General features: G+C 36.1%; 1 protein-coding gene across 4 annotated transcripts in view; it reads right to left on the reverse strand.

Annotated features, from left to right (window-relative positions):
• The window catches only part of Nckap1 (NCK associated protein 1), an 81,272-nt gene that overhangs the window by 37,885 nt on the left and 22,044 nt on the right, over positions 1-21,343 (reverse strand). For 2 of the 4 annotated variants that reach the window (XM_052723848.1, XM_052723846.1), the window contains 12 exons: positions 17,798-17,884; positions 17,449-17,505; positions 16,599-16,741; positions 16,424-16,514; positions 12,035-12,172; positions 11,071-11,119; positions 8,299-8,455; positions 5,443-5,499; positions 4,477-4,573; positions 4,067-4,173; positions 3,230-3,362; positions 240-321 (listed from right to left, as the gene is read on the reverse strand). In XM_052723848.1, the coding sequence (XP_052579808.1) occupies positions 240-321; positions 3,230-3,362; positions 4,067-4,173; positions 4,477-4,573; positions 5,443-5,499; positions 8,299-8,455; positions 11,071-11,119; positions 12,035-12,172; positions 16,424-16,514; positions 16,599-16,741; positions 17,449-17,505; positions 17,798-17,884 (1,198 nt within the window). Of the gene's footprint in view, positions 1-239; positions 322-3,229; positions 3,363-4,066; positions 4,174-4,476; positions 4,574-5,442; positions 5,500-8,298; positions 8,456-11,070; positions 11,120-12,034; positions 12,173-16,423; positions 16,515-16,598; positions 16,742-17,448; positions 17,506-17,797; positions 17,891-21,343 lie in introns of all 4 variants that reach the window. The other 2 variants (XM_052723847.1, XM_052723845.1) reach the window with 1 other exon arrangement.

Genomic DNA, 21,343 nt, shown 5'->3' on the forward strand with positions numbered 1-21,343 from the left:
TCACCTGGTTGTTACAGGTGCCTCTTTTCTCCTAAGTAATAAACATTACAAAATGACTCTTAAACTTTTTATGAACACCATCTGAAACCCAATTTGGAAATCCTTGCTCTGACATAACTAAATTAAGACAAAGGCAATAGATCAAATATATCAAACATAAAAAAATTTAACCATTAAAGTTCTTTGTGTTTAATAATCAAATTAAGTCTCTAACTGAAAGACAATATGCCCTTACTTACCTTGTTTTACACTGAGGGAAGTCATAGTGTTAACAAAAGATGACATGATAATTGACTCATCTTCAGGGCAAACAGAGAGATTCTGAGAAGAAAAAAAACAGTAATACGAAAGCCATCTAGTTAGACAACTCACAGCTCCATCAACAAGTGGACAGATAAACTGGTACATCCACACTTCAGAAGTATTTTTCAGGAAGAAAAAGGAATTAAATGCAGATCTGTACAATTAAATAAATCTCAAGAACACTATGCTACTGGAAAGAAATAAAACTTAAAGATTATAAAGTGGGATCCCACATGCATGAAAAAGTTTCAGAAAGTACAACTGCAGGGACAGGACATTAATCATTGGAAAGATCTACGAAGACTCCACATAAAGATACACAGTAAAATTTTAAAGATGCTGGGAATGTTCTAGGTCAAATGTGATGGGAGTTACATGAATATGTACTACATCAAAATTGAAAAGAAATTTAAAACATTATTTTAATACATGTAAAAAAAGGCCTCAAAAATAAGGACTGCGCCCCCCCCCCCCAAAAAAAAAACAACAACCCACAACAAAACAAAATATAAAAAAAGCAAGGAAACAACAAGAAAACTCCCACACCGACTTTCAGGGTTAGTTATTCACGTTCATGTTCAACATGGCAGGGCCACAGTAGAACAGTAAAATTCCCAAGCAAAACTATTTTTAACTGGTTAAGAAAACGAGCATCTGTGGGATTGGGATGTCACTCAGTAGTGTTCTTTGCTTACAGGTAACAGGCCCTTAGTTTAATCCACAGCACTTCAAGAGCAAAAACAAAAACTGAATTTTAACATCTGAATCTCAAGTGGCCATTAACAACAAAATACAACAACAGAAGCACACTTGGTGCTGGAGATGGCTCAGGGTTAAGAGCTGGCTGCTCCCCCAGGACCTGCACTGGACTCCTAGCACCACATGACGACTCTAAACTGTTTGTCCCTCAAGTTCAGGGGAATCCAACACCCTCTTCCAGCCTCCATGGACACCTCGTATACACACAGTATGCCGACAGAGATAGGCAAAACACCCTTCCACATAAAATATAAATAAATAAATTTTTTTAAAAAGTTAAAAAAAATAGCTAAAAAAAGTAGATGCCTAATCATAAACAATGTATATAAAATATAGTTTGAAAACACTAAGACTTACACAGTAATATAAGTGTACATGTCACTGAACTATAAATTTAAAAATGGCCAAAATGCTCAAATTTTGTTCTTTATACATCAATGCAATATAAAAACTAACATCTTTGACAATAAACTTCATTAACAGGTTTGTAATCTTACTTTTAGATTTACATCTTAGCAAAAAGTTAAAAGCACCATGATTGTATCCTGAAAAGAAGATGGAAGTAAAAAGCTGTCTTTCCTGTTCAGACTTCAATTTGAACACTAGCTCTGCTCCTTATAAATGCCAACCAGTTATATTAGCCCCTTTCTTCAACAATGGTCATTTTCTCTACCTTCACAGCTACAGCAGCTCACTAAGATATACTATCAGTGGGCACAGCAACTTCTAACATTATTATTCTTGCTACTGCTACTAATCTTACTACAATCCCAGGAGAAATGCAAAGAACTTTCTCAGTGTTAGTACACTCTATTTTAGCTAAAACACACCAATATATATTAAGTGGTTTACACATTTTAGAAATATATCAAAAACCTGTAAAATTTCTTAGTAAAAATCCAAAGAGCCACAACATAGTTTTTAAAATTACATGAAACTATGAAGTTTGGGTTTTTTATAAAATTATATGCTATTATGAGTAAATAATAAAAAGCAATGATAGGCTAACACTCATCCAGTCAAAAACTGTAAATAAAATTACAAAGCAATAATGTTCTTGGAATTTAACAGGTATTCTGGTCCATTTTAATGACCAGTCTTTTTTTTTAGGAAAAAAAAAAAAAAAAAAAAGTCTGAGTGCCATCTAGTGGATAAAAAAATAAATGAATCCAGGAAAACCAGAGCCTTTAAAGAGAATTTTACTGCTCCTTTCTTATATTGTTCATTAATTTACAGTAGTCATAGGTACCTGTGAGTTTATAAGGTGAAGCAAAATAAAATAACTATTTTTATCATAGTTTATCTTCAATAAAATCAAAGACAATTTATGTTAAAGTAAAAAAGACTAAGTAAAGAAATTACAGAAAAAAATGTTTTTAGCAATAGTCAAAGATTAAAAACCAAAGAGGAAAATCCAAAATAAAAGTAAAATTAGGCCGGGCGGTGGTGGCGCACGCCTTTAATCCCAGCACTCGGGAGGCAGAGGCAGGCGGATCTCTGTGAGTTCGAGGCCAGCCTGGGCTACCAAGTGAGTTCCAGGAAAAGGCGCAAAGCTACACAGAGAAACCCTGTCTCGAAAAACCAAAAAAAAAAAAAAAAAAAAAAAGTAAAATTAGGACAGTTGAATAAGATTCAGACAGAATTTTCATTTAATGGCCATCTTGCAACTTGCTGCTCAAAGGTGTCCTCCTCCCCACCCCCCTTTTAGACCGTCTGCCACCTCACCGTGGTCTTTAATCCAGCGGCTGTCCGAGCTCAGGCTCGCATCAGTGCTTACGTAGCCTACTGCAAGAACTGCTCTTCTCTCGGGTGTCTTCTCCTGGGCCTCAGGCAAAGCTGCAGCCAGACTGGGCCAGCATGATCTTTCCAAGTCCTGACTTAGGACTATGCTCTTTTGTAAGGCCCTCTTGAATTTGGTTAGTATATACAACCATCCCGGGAATAAGTAACTGTTCTCTTTATTGTGTTCGTTCTCAAGTTTGTACAAACTCACACGAAATAACCAACTACAATGTAAACGACTGTTTCTTGACCTGTAGACAATGATCTCTCTGGCAGAAAGTGACCATGGCTTACTTCTATTTATACCATTTGATACATGTTGTACATATGTCAATGACTCAACAGGTGGGAAACAAAGAACAAAGGAAATTAGGAGACTTCTTACCTGTACAAGCTCATTGAGGACGACCGCGTCAAAGCCAGAAAGGTACTGCACGTAGTACCTCTGCATTACTGGCCCATACTTCCTGACATGTGCTCTAAGCTCTTCCATGTAAAATATCAGCTCAGCAATGTGCCTTTGTGAAAAGTCAAAAGAAAGGTTTCAGAGAATAAGTTCACTGTCGTCACAGAATATACTAAATGTTTTTGGTATTATTTTTAGAACTGTTCCCCTAAGAAAGGCTATTAATTTTTAATGTCAATCACTTCCTTTTAAAATTCTTTTATATCAACAAAAACATGGAAAGAAAAAATGCTAAGACTGAAAATTGGCAGCAGAATATTCAAATGCAAGTAAAATTTTCCCTTCTCCTAGCTACATCATTTTTTTAAAAATCAGAGTATTAACAAGAAATAAGATTTTCTGTATGTACTCATTTCTATTTTCAATCCTCTACCTGACTGAAAAAGCAGACTAAAAGGTATTTCAAATGACACACTGATGGCAACAAGACCATGTTATGATTCTTACTTAATGTTTTATGCAGTATTAATTCTGAAAACCAAATGCATAGGATATGTATTACTGGGCAGAGCCAAAGAACAACTTTCTGATCACTACTATAATAGAGAGAAACATTAAAAGTCTTAAGAGTTTTTGCATTCTAATTACATCATTTAATACCACCTTACCAACATTTCTTCTATTACAAATATAAAGAACCCCAAAGAGTTTTTCAAAACATCTTTAACATCTTTGCTTTAATGTAAGTCCTCAGACTCATGACCCATAAATCAAAATAAACAGGAAATAGATGTTCCTCTAATGTGACTAACTTACTTATCTATAAAATCATCTGCACTCTTCTTTGGCATGTTATCTGCATGACGGAGTAGCCAGATAATTTCATCACGGGCAAAAGATAATGCCATGAAAACAAAAAGTGCCTATTAAAAAAAAAAAAACAACTGATTATTCAATGATTAAGGACCAAGACTGCTCATAGTCTTGCTCTAAGTGGAAAGTCCCTAGCAAGAAATAATACTAAGTTTAAAAGAAGCAGCCAGTACAAGACAGAGCACAGAGCAGTACCCAAAAAGATGAGTGTGCATATAAGAAATGAGGAAAAGAGAGAAGTGTGATGTTGGGCCTCAAGTAGGCAAATCCATTCTTGGCTCAAACTTGAGTCAAATTTCATAAACAAGACATGCTTTTTCGCTGTTGACAGGGCACATTTATCAGTCAGTTACCTTGGGACCAAGCAGGCCAGGCTGATCAGAGAGGACGGTTGCCAGTTCTTTCAGTGCAGACCGTAAGAACTTGCGCCTTTCTCTGTGCATCGAGCCACTGTAGAGAAAGATATCATCACATGTCACTCGTGCTTCACTTAGGCGGAAAACGTAGACACAGAATGATAACAGACAAAGAATGAGGATTAAAACTTGTGATTTGCCGTCCTCCATAGAAACACTGATGGATCAGACAGTATCACCATTTCATCTTCTCTAAGCTCATGGGAGAATATGTCATCATATCTTTAACATCTATGTTGAGGTATCTAATTATTTCATAAGGAAACTGGAAAGTTGTTTACAGATCTGAAATACAGTCATTTCTATAGATTTCTTAATTTCAGAATATAAAACTGGAGCAAGGTGAGGAGTTCACATACTGTGAAAGTGTTTATGTTCTCACATTGTTTGGGCCAGTGTAAGAATGTAACAGTTTTCCTGAAGGTGGACAAAAGTCAGCCCAGCTTGGAAAGCACTGCTGTGGGGAACACAGTGGCAGCAGGAGCTAATGGCTAGGACTGCAGAGCACCTGCCACCAGTCTAGACCAGCTGAGTCTGCTCCCTAGAACCCACGTGGTGGACTGAGAGAACTAATGTCCACAAGGTGTCCTCTGGCCACAATATATGTACAGTGACACAAGCAGTCATGCACTCATGCCTATTCTCACTAACTAAATACATGTAAAAAAATTTTTTTAAACAGGTAACAACTAAAATAAAGTCCTTCGAATGGAATTTCTTTATCAGTATTTCAAAACATCTAAGATCTACACTAATTACAAAGTTACCAGTAATACAAAGGTTATATACTTACTTTTCCTTCAATACAAAGTTCTCATCTTATACATTTGCACATCACTAACCTGTCTTCATTTAACAAAGCAGTATTTTAAGAAGAAATTCCTCACAGATGGAACTACTCACGCATGTGATACAGCCGCCTCCTTGCATTCTCTTATGTCATTAATACGTTTATTGTAGCTGTGTGCAAGGAAAATATGAACCATGTCAATCTTGATTTGAAAGAAAGTCAAAGAAGTAAAATACAGAAAGTCAATTTGAAATACTTATTTTCAACAATAACAATGATTTACAAAGGAAATGACAGGTGAAGTCTATCTAAAATGTATTTTTCAAGTATTTTGCATACTCAAATCAAATCTTCTTAGAAAGACAGTATTAGTTACAGTAAATCCAAAAATAAAATGAAACCTCATGACGCACATTTTCATTACATTTTGTTATTTCCCTAAGCTCTAGATATATTACAATTTCCTTTTGATGCAATCAGGTGACTGCCAAGTATCTAAAGTACTCAAAAAATGATTGCTCTGACTAGCAAGGTCACTCATAAGCACAGATAAATTCTAAAAGGGCACAAATGAGCAATTAACAGCAGCAACTTTGAATGTAGTTGTTTTGAGGACACAAAGCTAAGGCAGGAAAGCATTTTCATTACTTTAATTTTTTTTTTTTGAGAGACAGAAAGAACTATGGCTTATTTTTACACACACACACGGATTTTTTTATTTATTTTATTTTATTTTATTTTTTTGGAGCATGCCTTTAATTCCAGCATTCAGAGGCAGTGGCAGTGGCAGGTGGATTTCTGTGCGTTCAAGTTGAGTCTGGTCTACACACTGACTCCCAGAATAGCTAGGACTATACATGAGAATCAGTCTCCAGGAAAAAAAAAAAAAAGGGCCTAAGTAAAAGAAACAGAATTCCAGTATTATTTAGTTCAGATATACCACTGAAGTGTATTAATAAATAACTTGATGAATACTACTGATAAAAATTCAAAATTCATAAAAACAAAATCATCCTGACAACTTAGCTGAGCCATTAACACTAAGATGAATCCCAACTTCTGTATGTAAGCACTCGGGAGTTTCATTTTCTCCTTGAGAAAATGTCTAAAATGTGTAAGACGGACCTTTGTAATTAATACTCTTTCATACTCATGATTTGACTATGACAATTCTTTTTAATGGGACTCGTAACTTAAAATGGAAAAATAAAGGAAAAAAAAGAAGGAAGTGGGTTTGGGGGGTTAGGGACATGCCATCCAGGACCAGGGCTGAAGAGATGTTTCAGCACTTTAGAGTATCTGCTACTCTTGAAGAGAAACTGGGTTCGGTTCCCAACACCCACATGGCAGCTCACAACTCTACAAGTGTCCATATCTATAGTTCCAGAGAATCCAACACCTTCTTCTGGCTTCCTTGGACACCAGCATATACATAGTACACAGACATACATGCAGGCAAAAATTCACTCACATAAAATAAAAATAAATAAATCTTAAAAAAAAAAAAAAGAAGCCTAACAGGATAAAAATAATTTTGGGGTATCATCAGACTTATACTATGCATAAATTCATGGAATATATATACATTAACTGGTTTAAAATGTTGATGTACTTAAGTGATTCTATAAAGCGATGACTAATATATTAAGACATAATACAAAGTCTGTCATTTACAATCTCAATAAAATAAAAGTGGAGAAGCAACTTGGCACTGTTTATCTATTATGACTAATATGACAGAAGTCCAAACCCTGTTGCTTAAGAGTAACAAAGGAAGGAGTAAGAATGGCAGTGGTGTCTAGAGAGGCACAAGGCTCATCTGTGAAGACAGAGACATCCTACACTCTCATCTAGGTCATGGCTGCTCAAGAGTGTGCACACACAAGGTCACTGAGCTATATCCCTAAGACTTCATTGCTCTGTATGGAAATATAAATAATAAATTACTCAGGGTGCACAGAACAAACTACTTTATTTTCTCCACAATAATAATGATGATGGAGAACCTGTATTCAATTTGCATTCCCAGGGCAATTCAAATGCCCACTAAGATACAAGACTGGCTCAAATTATTAGTGCTAGACACATTGTTATTTTTCAACAACCAATAAAAGCTCAACTTCATGAAATACTGAATTGGACATGAAATATATACAAATTTCACTTTTTTCCTGAAGTTACCATATCCAACATATTCAGCTAAGTACAAGCAATTTAAGGGTTTTTTATCTGCTCTTTATTTCAAAAGATTATACGACTACTCTCATGTGTGAATTTAACAAGGCTACAGGTCCTCAAGAGAAATGTAGTTATTAAAGATAGTAACAAAGGGAACATCCACAATCATTCCAGAGAAGTATTTGCTTTGCAAAGAATGATTAATTTAAGTCATTTGGGTGCACTCTGTTGTCAAGAACACGATTCCTACGTGCTGTGATTAGGCTTCTGTAATTGTCACTATAATTTAATGACTTTGATTGCTTCAAACTCTTATAAATACGCTCTGTTATTTACTTGGGGGAGGGGATGAGACAAGGTTTCTTAGTATAGCCCTATACTCACTCTATAGACCAAGCAAGCCTCAAAGTCAGAGTTTTGCCTGACTCTGTTACCCAAGTGCTGGAATTAAAAGTGTGAGACACCATGCTGGGAAATATATCCTATATTTTGCTTTCAGTAATAATTATGCATAAAATCATGTATGAATTAAAAAGAGGACACATTTATCTAGAATACAAATTTTAAAAGGGTAAGAAGCCCTAAAGATTTTAATTAGTAAAATTACCTATAAGGGTATTATTTCTACCATTATCAGGATGTTGTTAAAAGCAACCTGCTGGCATCAAAGAGAGTCTAGGCCACACTTTCCCGTAGGACATGACCAACTCTCTACCCCCAAAATGTGTTAATAAAGAAACTGCATTTACCAGCTTCTCCCCCTCAAAATCAATAAACTGAAAACATCATACCCCCGAATGTTTACAAATAAGTCTTCTGCAGCTTTGTGAATGTGGAAAACTTCATCCCGAAAGAGAGAGAGGCAAGAGCTACTTTGAAGAGCTAGCTTCCAAAGGTTCAGTGCTGTGGCCTCCGTATTCAGCATCCCGTGGCACAGGATAAAGCCAACTTCAAACACAAAGAAAAACAAGTACAAGTTAGAAGCAGTGCACAGACAAGTTCTTTTGGTTACAGTGTAACTTTCTACAGATGAGGAAACAACCTCCATCACTGAATCCAGGCTCCTAAGAGATTCATAATATAATACATACATATCTATACATACATATATGTGTATGTATATGAATAATGTTTTAAATTATAATTTTCTATATTCTTGAAGATGCACTAACAAGAGGGAAAAATATCTTTTAGAAAGAGGTATGAATGAAATTTTAAAAAAATTCAAACATTAAAAACATTTTAAGCAAAAGATCAGAAATCAACACATAATCATTACAGCTGTTAAAGTAACTGAAAAATAAAAGCAGTCAACATTTGTGATCAGCAGACGGAATGCTAGAGTAACAGTGGTGCTTGGCTCAGCAGTCTCTCCCTCCCTAATCTTTGCACACATATTACCTCATGGAACTATTCTGTGAAGTAGACAAGACAGTATCATTCTTTTACAGCTGAAGGAGTGAGAGTCCAACAATTCTAAAGTAACAGAGGCAGGCAGGACATGACGGGACACGTCTTTAACCTAGCACTCAGTGGCAGGCAAGCGGTGAGTTTGAGTCCAGCTTGGTCTGCACAATGAGCCCCAAACTAGCCAGGTCTAGGCTAGGAGACTCTGTTTCAAGAAAAAAAAAAAGAAAAGGAAGAGTCCAAATATTAACTCCTGAAGTACAGCATTTTTGCATGTATTAAGCCGCTCTCTTTATATGAATTCTAAATATCTTTTACTTTTGGTTGCCTAATCTGGAAACCCTACACAAATGTTTAATGCTATATATATGTTTACAAATGCCCTCTCTAGCCTTCTATACAAAGGCATGAAGCCTCATTGTTCATTCAACATTTACTTGGTCCTTGCTACATATGCACAGTTTCAACTTTTGTTGAAATTTTCTTCCTTCTCAATAGTCACTCCTATTTTTTTAAAATGGAATTCCAAAGTGCTGGCTACTTTGTGTAATTTTAAACAAGGGGCATCTAAGACATGGGAACCTCAAGTGAGAAAATGTCTCCATAAAATGGAGCTGTAAGGAAGTCTGTAGGTTATTTTCTTAATTAGTGATTGATGTGGAGGCTGCAGCCCATTGATGGAGCCACCCTGGGCTGGTGGTCCTGGGGTGAATAAGAAAGCAGGCTGAGCAAGCTACAGGAACAAGCCAGTAAGAAGCACCCTCCATGGCCTCTGCATCAGCTCCTGCCTCCAGGTTCCTGCCCTGAGTTCCTGCCAAGAATCTCCTCTGTGATCAGGACATGTAAGCTGAAATAAACCTCCTCAAGTTGTTTTTAGTCATGGTGTTTTATCACAGCAACAGAAATCCTAACCAGCCAGCTGTATGGTTACCATACAGTCAATCTTATTATTCAACCCGATTCTTCAATCACAGCCAAACACATAAAGTAAAAACTAAGAATCATTATATAACCAAGCAAAAGCAATACTTCAAACGCCTTACCTTTCTTTAAAATCAAGTTAATAGACAAGGCATAGAAATGTAAACTATCTTTCAAGGAAAAAATATTACTATCACAAATCTGAAAAGTAACAAAATTAACTGCAATGTCTAAGCACAGGTAGTATGTGCTAGTAAATTTTTCTTTCATATTTAAGTTAATGTTATTGGAAATACCATTTTTTTTCTTTTTTTCTTTTTTTTTTTTGGTTTTTTTTTTTTTCCCCAAGACAGGGTTTCTCTGTGTTGTTTTGGTGCCTTTCCTGACTGGCCCTGAACTCACAGAGATCCGCCTGGCTCTGCCTCCCAAGTGCTGGGATTAAAGGCGTGTGCCACCACCGCCTGGCTGAAGTACCATTCTACAATGAGATTTTGTACATAGGTTGAGTACTTCAAAATTTGTAGTAATTTTAAAGTACAAACTTAATAATATCTAATTGCTAGATTATGCCAACTCTAACAAAACTATGGACTTTTATATCTAATATTTGTTTTTGTTAAAAAAAATTCATTCATTATTTTACTAAACTATTAAAGAAAAATGGTCCTTCACTTTAGTTGGAGAAATACTGTAATAAAAAGTTGACAGTTAATACATCAAGAAATAAGCACAAGCTATTCAAAACTATTCCCTCTGGTAGTGAGCAGTGGGAAGAAGGAACGTGACTATACACTACACTAACTCTCATTCTTTATCATGTCTATTTTTCCAGTTTCTGAGTTGTCTAGGACCAGATACTATTCAAACTGCCAAACAGTAAGTCATTTATCACATGCAAATTAAAATCAAAACCCTTAACCAAATAGATGTGGCATTTAAAAAAAAAAAAAAAAAACTTCCTAAAAGCAAAAGTTCAACACTGAAAATGATACCGGCGACAATGTAGCTCCTGAGCATTGGCATTAGCTCTCCCCTGGTCTCTGTCACTCAGGAGCTCTGTGATCTAACTTTAGATTCTCATTTCTATGACTATCTACATCCGATGGGATCAGCATGAGGAACGAATGAGGTAAAGCACAGAGGTGTTCACTACAGAGTGAAGGCACATTACCAGGTATTTCCTTGTTAAAGCTTAAACCTAAGAGGTAATCCCGTAACTAACCCATTTTACTTACAGATAATCCATTTCTCCATTGCATCCAAGGAGAGATATTCACAAGGCATCTTAAAAAGAGAACAGATACACCTGTGCTTAACATAAATTCTTTAAACAGTTTCCTGCTTAGTCTCTTTCCACCTCTCTTCCTCCTAATTCTCTCTGCTCAATTCTTGGTTCAAATACCACAGAAACTGGAGACACTGGGTAAAAATGAAGAACTACTTAAACTTACAAGCAGCAGAGGACAACGAGAGCTGCAGTCTCTCATCTGCACACCCGCAGCCATCTCTGACCTATACTGATGCCAAACTGTCTTCTGGCAAATGATAAATTTCCAGTTCTCAAGCTCACTTTAAGAGTTTGCATTTTTGCAAATGATTTATTTTAGTCAAGTGAAAAGAGATTCCTGTGCCTGGATCCTCTGCATCTCCTCCTAAGTGAAACAATGGTTTGTGTGCATTCTCTGAAACAGTAATATCCATGTTCATCTACCAACAGGGAGTTGAAAAGAAACATAGCAGACTATAATAATGATTTTCTCTTAACTGGTAAGATACGACATGTGTTTGCTTTTTCTTTATACTTGTCTGCATCTTCAGATTTTTATACAATGGTAGAATAATTTTGTAAAATGACACTGATTTGAGTGGGCACGCACGCACGCACGCACGCACGCACGCACGCACGCACGCCCACGTTGGCTCTCTCATTCCACCATGGCCTAGGTCTGGGAATCAAACTCTGGCTATCAGGCTTGGCAGCAAGCGCTTTTCTTCACTGAGCCATCTCACCAGCCCCAGATAAAACCGTCATTTGTATTAACTTCAGTTTCTGAGATCTAAGAAAGTTTTTTAAAACGCTGTGTGACTTTTATACTCATTTTACAATAAACCTGACAGACTAATGTTAATTAGAAAAAAATTGCAATGACATGTTTAAATGACAAGTGAATATGCATTTAAAGGGTAAAAAGGACGTACAGTGTCAGACTGGGCAGGGTTGAGCATTGTACTAGGTGCACTGATGAGACTCAACAACTGGGCGTTTCTCCACTGCTCTGCCGAAAGGTTCCGTCTAGGATACACCATCTGAAGAGAAATCAGCGCGTCTGAAAGAGACTGACAAAACAGGAAATAAGCTAAAGAACATTGTGCTTTTCTTCCATTTAGACTTCTGTCTCAAGGGCTATACATGTCTAACTGATTCCAACCATGCTCCCTATAATGGGTTTCAAGTCTCTTCTAAATTTGTTTCGTTGTTTTAAGTTCTACAAAAGTTATAGTCTACATTCCTGGACAACAACTTTACTCAGGAAACCACTGCTACTTTCTTTAAAAAAAAAAAAAAAGCCACAGTATTTATTTATTTTACTAGATGGGTGTTTGACTTCATATATGTGTGTGCACCATGTATGTGCCTGATCCTTGTAGAGTTCAGAAGATCTACAAGAAGGGTACAGGGATCGATCACCTGGGGCTGGAGTTACACACAGGTTTTTAGCTGCCATATGAATGCTGGGGATTGAACCTGGGTCCTTTAGAACCCAAGTCCTCTAGAAGAGCATCCAGTGCTCTTAACCACTAAGCCATTTCTCCAACTCTACAAGTTACTTACTGAAAGGTTAAAATGTGTGGCAACCTTGGGAATCTTATTTATTTATTTATTTATCTATCTATCATCTATCTATCTATCTATCTACCTATCAAACAGTAGCACTGAACTCTCATGCTTTTTGTTTAAGCTATGATTCTTGCTAAAATAAAAGGACTCCGTGATCACATTCCTAAGTAGACTTGTGTGTTCCATCTCCACAGAAAAAGTTTTGTCACACACCAGGTCCACTAGAAGAAGAGCAAGAGCTCCTAAACACTAAGCTATCTCTCCATCCCCTATACTCTTAATGCATTTCTTGACAAAAGTATTTAATTACTCATCATTTGTTTCTTGACCTTTAAGTTTTTTTATTCATGTGTATGTGTGTCTAGTGTGTATATACATGCACCCATGTGAGGTACATATAATCTAGAGAGGATGCTGGATCCCCTGGAGCTGGAGCTACAGTCAGCTGTAATAAGCTACCTGATGTAGGTACTGGGAACTGAACTCTGGTCCTCTACAAGAGCAGCAATGTGCTCTTCTCTACTGAGCCATCTCTCCAGCCCATTTCATGCTTTTTTATTGTTAGTTTTTGTTCTGCTTTTCTCTGAGACAGGGTCTCACTGTAGCCTTGGCTGACCTGGAACTCACTATGTACACCAGGTCAACCTCAAACTCAGAGATCCCTTGTTTTTGCTTCTCAAGTGCTGGGATTAAAGGTGTGCCCCACCATGACAAGCTGTTTTCTACTTTGTGTTGTGACTGTCCCTGCTATCCATTTTTTCTTCTTAAAACCCCTGTATAGAGGTATTCTTTAATCTAGTTGAACTGTTAGTTGAAAGAGAATTAAGGTCTCCATTAAAATGTTGTATGCTTGACCTCTGCAAGAAGAAACCAGAAATCTCTAACTTAGGTTCTAAGAAGAAACCAGAAATCTCTAACTTAGGTTCTAACACAAGATTCCGATGTAGCTAACTGTTTTAAATTATACAGTTAATTAAAAAATATATATATAAAAAATATATATATATATATATATATATATATATGGCAGATGCATGATAGACATTCTATTAATTGCAAAACTGGGAAGTATCATGGAATATAAGAAAAATCAACATTACAAAATAACTAATCCAACTCAAATGAATAATTTTCCTAGGTAAATAGTAATAATCTACTAAATGCTAAAGATTGCTCACTGTAACCATCACATTGTAGTTCCTCAAACAGGCAATACTTTCCTGACACATTTTTTTTTTAATCCTAACAGAACTTTCAAAGACTAAAGAACTTTCAAGAAGGATCCTGACTTCAATGGAGAGGAGGGAAAAAAGTGTGCAGTAGTCAAATAAAAACACGCCTACACCTGATTAGAGAAAAATCAGAACAGACCCACAAAGAAAAGAAAGGAGTAGAGAAGATAACAGTAGTAAGAAAAAGTACTAACAAAATCAGCTGTGGAGCAGACTCAACATGTGAAGTGCTTTAATGAATTCTGACATTTCTGGCCACAAGTGGTAATGTTACTGCAAAAGTGATGACATCCACTACTAGCCTGTTTCAAACTTTTTCAAATTAATAACCTAATTAAGTTCAAGGTTTTTTTTTTTTAAAAAATATGTGAATTTATGGGTATAGGCTGAATATCCCTTAACTAGAACATTGGTAACAGAACTGATACAGAGTTTTTAAGTTTTGGAATATATGCATATCCAATTCCAAACACATAATATACTTATATGTCCTATACATTTACACAGAGCTTGAAAGCAGCTTTGTATAACAGTTTTAGTAGACCTGTATTCTCACCGAAACCCAAGCATGAGGTCAGAAGAACTTCCCACATGTGATATCATGTCAGTGCCCAAAAGGAAAATGCTTTAGACTTTGGATATTTTAAATTTGGTGTTTTCAGATTAGAAATGTTCAACCTGCTGGGCGATGGTGGCACACGCCTTTAATCCCAGCACTCGGGAGGCAGAGCCAGGCGGATCTCTGTGAATTCAAGGCCAGCCTGGACTACCAAGTGAGTTCCAGGAAAGGCGCAAAGCTCCACAGAGAAACCCTGTCTCGAAAGACCAAAAAAGAAATGTTCAACCTACATAATATAGCTAGGCAAAGAAATTAAATTGGAAAAGTATCTTCAAATTTTCATGAGAGAAAGCATTGAAAAAATTGTTGATAAGAACTGAATGTCAAGAAAAATTATAGCATCATATAAACATGGTATTATCCAAAAGTTCAGTTAATTAACAAAGAGAACAGTAAACCAAGACTCAAATACTCTGAGCCTTTATCCTGGTTTTGGCACTGCTGCCAAGGGGCTTTCATTGGTCATCTTCCCCAATCTTCAATCTCTACCTATAAAGGATGAAGTTGGATGAGATACCTGAAGTTTTCTAGAAGCTTATAGGTCTATGACAGACCCTGCTGCGGGACAGTTACCATGACAAGATTTCTTCCCATCAAATTTATATCATTAAGAAGTAACTTTCAATGTATCTTTAAAAAGGACATTACATATATTTCCATAAAGTCCCTGTCATCTTTTTCTCATGAATAGACTAAGACACCATAATACAGCTAAAATGGATTCAACACTATAACTCTTAGAATGAAATATTATGAATATTAATATTAACATGAAATCTTAGGATGGAATATTATGTAGCTAAACTTTTTAAAATGTTTTTGAGATTTATTGCATGTATATGGGTTTTGAAATCTATATTTGTGTATTACATGTGGGCAGTGTGTGTAGTGCCTGCAAAGGCCATTTTCCCTGGCACTGGAGTTACAGGTGGTTATCAGTTGCCATGTGGGTATTGGGAATCAAACCTGAGTCCTCTGGAAGAGCAGCCAGTGCTCTTAACTGCAGAGTCATCTCTCTAGCCTCAAATCTAAATTCTTTTTTTTTTTAAGTTTTTCCTTACTTTATTAAACTATACTAATATTCTTTCAAGGATAAGCATACAGCTAAGGACGCTATAGTGAGGAAATCTTATTTTTATGAGAGAGAAGTCACAAGATAATTCCAGGTGCTGTCTTCGGTGATGCTTCTTATTCTGGGAAGCCAGGAAATATTCAGCCCCTATAGCTACCCCAAGTGCAGCAAATCCCCTTTGGACCCTTTTATTAACATGCTCATGAAGGTAACGCTGTTTGGAAAGTAGCCCATGGATCCCTGAGCCCTCATGCAGCAAGCTTCTTCTGAAGTGTTCCTAATGGTGTCCCTTCTGTTTCCCACTGTCTGTAACCTGCAAGTCCCAATATACTATGACCGCAACCACGTTCATGTCCACTTAGGACACTCAGTGTTCAACCTTCCAGCCAAACAAATCTAAATTCTTAATGCAATATTATGTATCCAAACTTTTTCTGATGAAGTGATTTTTCATCATTTTTATAACAACCACATGAGATGACCAATATTTTAATACTATTTTTAGCAAAAAAAAAAAAAAAAGTGAAAACCAAGGAAGTTGGTTAAGTGACATAAAATATTTCAGAGTATACTGGCAGACCTGAGACTACTACACTGCACCCTTACTACCTCCAAATGCTACACTCAATTTAATAACCATATGAATCAATACATTCCCAAGTCTTCACACGATTGTGAATCTGAATCAGCTTTCTAACTCACAGATAAATAAAAAGTTATTCATAAGCCATTATAATATTTACCTCCAAACTAAGTTATCTCTTTAATTCCCTTGCTTAAGCAATCCCTTACATGTATTGTTACACATCTAAAAAATAGCTCTTACCTTGCTATGGGGTACAAATTCTTCCATCATCTTTTTTAAAGGGTTTTCATAGTCCACAATCATTTGACCAAGGCGTGGGTATTCTCGGTCACTTAAAATAACACACATTAAATTCAAGTGAGTGATAAGCCATCAAATTAAAAACTTTAGAAGCATCTGTATAATGTCTGCCTACCTTGCTCCGTGGGTCATTTCATGTGCATAGTTGTATAGTCCAATGATTGCCTTCCTTTCTTCAATCCGGGACAGCAATATCATTAAAGTTGTATAGGTTACAGTCAAATCTAAGTAGTTCTTTGTTAAATCAAAGTTCACAGTCTGGAAAAAAAAAAACAAAAACAAAAACAAGTTTAACTCCTGTAACTCTTAAAACATACAAAAATCTACATACTTTTTCTATAGCTCTGTTTATTCCCGTTTCTGGATTTCTAATTTTTTTCTCTAAACATGTAAAATTTGGGAGTTACAAGTAACAATTTTTTGTCTGTGACATAATTTTATGGAAGAAAGAAAAAGGACTTTGGCTACTGTATTAAAGCTGGTAATAAATGAAAATGACAAAACCAAAACAAAGAGAGGGAGGGAAGAAGAGAGAAAAAGAAAGAAACAAACATTGGTACCAATCTCACCAAAGCAAGAAGGAGTATTTAATTTTTCATATTTTTACTATTAAGTTAATGGGTATTTCTCACCTCAACCTCCTGTATCTAAAAAATGTCATACAAAGGAAAACTTTTATCAAATATGACTTTACAAGAAAAATATTGTCCAGTTTTTATAGTTGGGTGTATTAAGATAAAATGCTAAATTTAACAGCTATTTTACAAGTGAATTAAGACTTATATTCAATAACATACAAAAGTATATGATAACAGTTTTACTTTTAAAAAAGGTATTCAGCAAGCCAGATAAACAATGCTATAACTTTATACTCTTATAAAACATTTCTTTAAAGAAAAGTAATTGGTTCCCTGAGGTCTTTGGAAACGAGAAAATTAGGAAATTTTCTCAAAAATGATACTCACAATATCAAAGAAGACTTGGCAAACGTCAATAGTATTCAGCAAGTCACAGACATGGTCCTGAAAAGGAAAGCTTAATTAAACTTTTATCAGTATGACTTCTGGAGGGAAGTGCTGAGGAGTAAAGCCAGAGTTTCTGCATGTTTAGCAAGTACTCCGTCTACTGCTGAGCCACATCTTCAGGCCCGAATAAATAACTTTAAATTCAGAAAACACAAATGTATAAAGTATACTTTAGACTTTAGTTCTGGAAGAATTCTTTTTTCTTACATAAGTGACAAAGCAGTTTATACAATTAATAAATACTAAATCAATTTCTGTAATCTTAAAGTTTACATATTAAAATACATACCTTAAATTCCATAACATCTACAAATGTAAAGTAATATAACGCCAGATTTTTCAGAATCTCTGATTTTTCTTTCTGCAGTTGTGCAAGCTGTTGCTGTAAAAACAAAAACAGAGTTTATTTTCAGAGAGAACAGAAGTACCAAATTTCACTGTACACTATCTTTTTTATGGTTGCTATATGGAAGCACAAGCTTTGAGACTTCTAAATGATTAGGCTTTTTCAACCCTAATCACTTGAGAGAGCAACTGCTAATGTGATCAGCAGCTGACAGTGAGAGGCCATAGCACAGATCAAGGCGGGTTAGTACCAAACTGCACTACTACAGAAAACGGGAAAATGTTAGGAGAAGATACATCAGATGAACTCTTGAAAAAATTAAAAACAAATCATGATTATGTTCACTAGAAGTGGGAGAAAAAAAGATGAAAAACATTACAGCTTACACTACAAAAAACAATACGCTAGATAAAGTTGGAACTTACCAAAAAGAACATCCAGGCAAAGCCACGTTACGCATGCAAAATAAAATGTAGATACAAACATAAAATACAGTAACGGTTCCCTGATCAGACCCACAGAACACAATATTTTAAACAAAAGCAAAAATCACAAGAACAAAAAAGAAATGAAAAAAAAAGGCAAGACTAGAGTTTAGACATGAAAGAAGGAAACGTGAAAAAAAGTATTCCAATCAGCTAAATTACTGAACTTACAAGTACTACCTTTTCCTATTAAACCAACTATTACCATAATTTCTAGAAGACTAGTCCTTTCTGGTGTCTTATGTAGCAGGGTGTCCAGGATTCCAGGGGACCATTAGGCCTGGATATTCTGTGTGTTGTCTAATGATTATCAGTTAGGGCCTCATTAGAAAGGTGGAATCCCTGGTCCACCTCAGGCCTGCTGAGTAAGAATCTGCCTTTTAAACAACATAGCTCGGGTGATCTAAATACACATGAAAGGTCTGAGAAGCACGCAGGATGTCAGAAAACTACAAAAAAGCATTAAAAAATATCCAACATGATGCCAAAAGCCCATACAATTTTGAGGTCTTCATAAGGTTATGTATACTTACATGGGAGTATTGAGAGAAATGCCTATACATAACTATATTGAGCCATTATGATAAGTCAGAAAGTTTACAAAAGTGAGTCTAATATCAGGAAAAGATTCTTCTGGAAAAACTGACTGAAAACAGCAAGCTGTGTGGCAAATTACCCTAGATACCTCCATGTACTGACACCTAAAGAAGGAATTATGCCTGGGAAACATGAGTAACTGAAGTCTCATTTCTCCCCACAAATCAAGAGTTGTGCACCTGCAGTGATGTCTAACTTCTCTGTGCAGCTTCCTCTATGAGAGAAGTTAACTATCTGTAGAATATATCTGTTTCAAAACAATTTCATGTTTCTCTGTATTCTTAGTCACTACTACTCCAGCATTATCAGGTGAATAACTACTTAAGAATGATTCCCTGTCCTCCAATTATACCTTTACCTTGTTCAATAACTTTACTGGACACTTCTTGATTGATATAATTCTTTTTCTGATTTCTCAGTTCTATAAATCTGAGTTCCAGTGTACAACAGAGAAAAGCAGGCTCACACAAACAAGGTAGGAAAAAGCCAATGTGGGAGTGCACACCTGTAACCCCAGCACCCAGAGGCAGAGACAGGTGAGTCTCTGAGTTTCAGGCCAGCCTGGTCTATAGAGTGAGTTCCAGGACAGTGAGGGCTGTGTAGAGAAACCCTATCTCAAAAAGCAAAACACAAACAAGAAGATATGAAGAGCACATGATTGCTATGGGACTTCTTCATCCCCATTTATACATTAACAGTGCCTTCTTTTCCACCTCAATATCCTAATTTGCAGTTAATGACACATCAGATTCTTACAAACCTTAATAATCTTTTACACAAACCTTCATTTCATGTATCAAGAATGTAATTTTCATAAAATTACATTACTAACTTTCATAAAATTACATGTACTACCTACAAAATCCTAAACAAATTTAGCAAAGTTAAATATCTACTTAATAACAGTCAAGATCAGAAATCTCACTTTCTTCTCAAATGTGTTCTATCTAGTCTCACTGCCATTTCCTGATCAATAACAGAACCCCTTTCTAATTTCTCCTTTAATTTTCCCAAAGCATGTATTAATAGGCTCTGTATCAGCTACAGTGACTACACAGGAAGTTCTGAGTGAGTGAGTTCTTAATGTTCTCTACAATCTGGCCCCTTTACTTTCCAGACTCAATCTTCCCTATATCCACAGACGACACAGTAAACAAATTTTGCTATTTTCTATGCATAGTTCATGATTTCTAACTGTTTCCCTGCAGGAATATCAAAATCTCACCATTGATATCCAAATCCCACTACCCTAAAGCACTCATCTCAAATGCTAAGCCCATTTTCCAGACACCACCCCTGACTGAACATCCCTTCCTGAGCCATCACTGCTTTCCAGCTCGTCATTGTCATCCTCAGCACCAGAGACAGCATTCACGACTCCAAGTCTTAGTTTCCAGTACTTAAACCACACTACATACACGTAAGTAACCAATCCAACTGTATTAAATAAAGGATCATAATGCAAACTGCCAGATGACATATTTGTGAAGAAATGCTTTTAGAAAGTCCATCTCCAAAGGTGTGGTGGTGGGGGGCACAGAGGCAGGCAGATCTCTGCGAGTTTAAGGCCAGCCTGGTCTACAGGGCAAGTTCCAATACAGGCTCCAAAGCTACACAGAGAACCCTTGTCTCAAAAAACAAAAACAAAACAAAACAAAAAAACAAACAGAAACAGAAAAGGATAAGTGGCTTAGCAGCTCAAAGTCTAACACCATTACCACTTGGAAACTAATTTATTAACCAGGGCAACTGTATAAACTGACACATGACAACAATGAATAGTGGCTAACACCTAGAAACTATGTATCAAATGTTAGGAGAATAATAAAGGAGGCCCCAGACCACCACTCCAAATAAGCAAAAACTAACACTTGTATAATTAATCCTACTACTACTCATAGCATACAGAATAAACAAATATTTGCTGAGTGTGCACTGGGTGTCCAGCATTATTTCTAGTATTTTATAAATATCACACGATTTCGACTTAACAGTCACAATAATGAAATTTAGCATTTGCTACTTTTTGTTATTTTCTAAGAAAGACAATAGTAAATTACTGAAGGAACCAACACTTAGCAAGGCTAACTAATCTTTAACACAGGGAACATGGCTAAAGGTTTTAATTAAGTATAGTTATCACCTTCTTTACTGAAGTTGCTGTGTATAATTTTTTTTTCTTGATCTAGATCACTGCTCTCAAAGGAGCGGGGGAAGGTTGGGTTTTACAGGGACACACATCTATAATTCCAGCAATCAGGAAGCTAAGGCAGGCTTGAGAATTTCAGTCTAGCTTCATCTAGTATCAAAACTATGCCAAAAAAAAATCCAAAACAAGAAAACAAGAAGTCTAGTTTCAGGAAAACTGTTCAGTGTCTTAGTAAGAGTCCACCATCAGCTACATTTC

Source organism: Peromyscus californicus, unplaced genomic scaffold, assembly GCF_007827085.1.
Source record: "Peromyscus californicus insignis strain IS unplaced genomic scaffold, ASM782708v3 Scaffold_7__1_contigs__length_154581171, whole genome shotgun sequence".
NCBI lineage: Eukaryota > Metazoa > Chordata > Mammalia > Rodentia > Cricetidae > Peromyscus > Peromyscus californicus.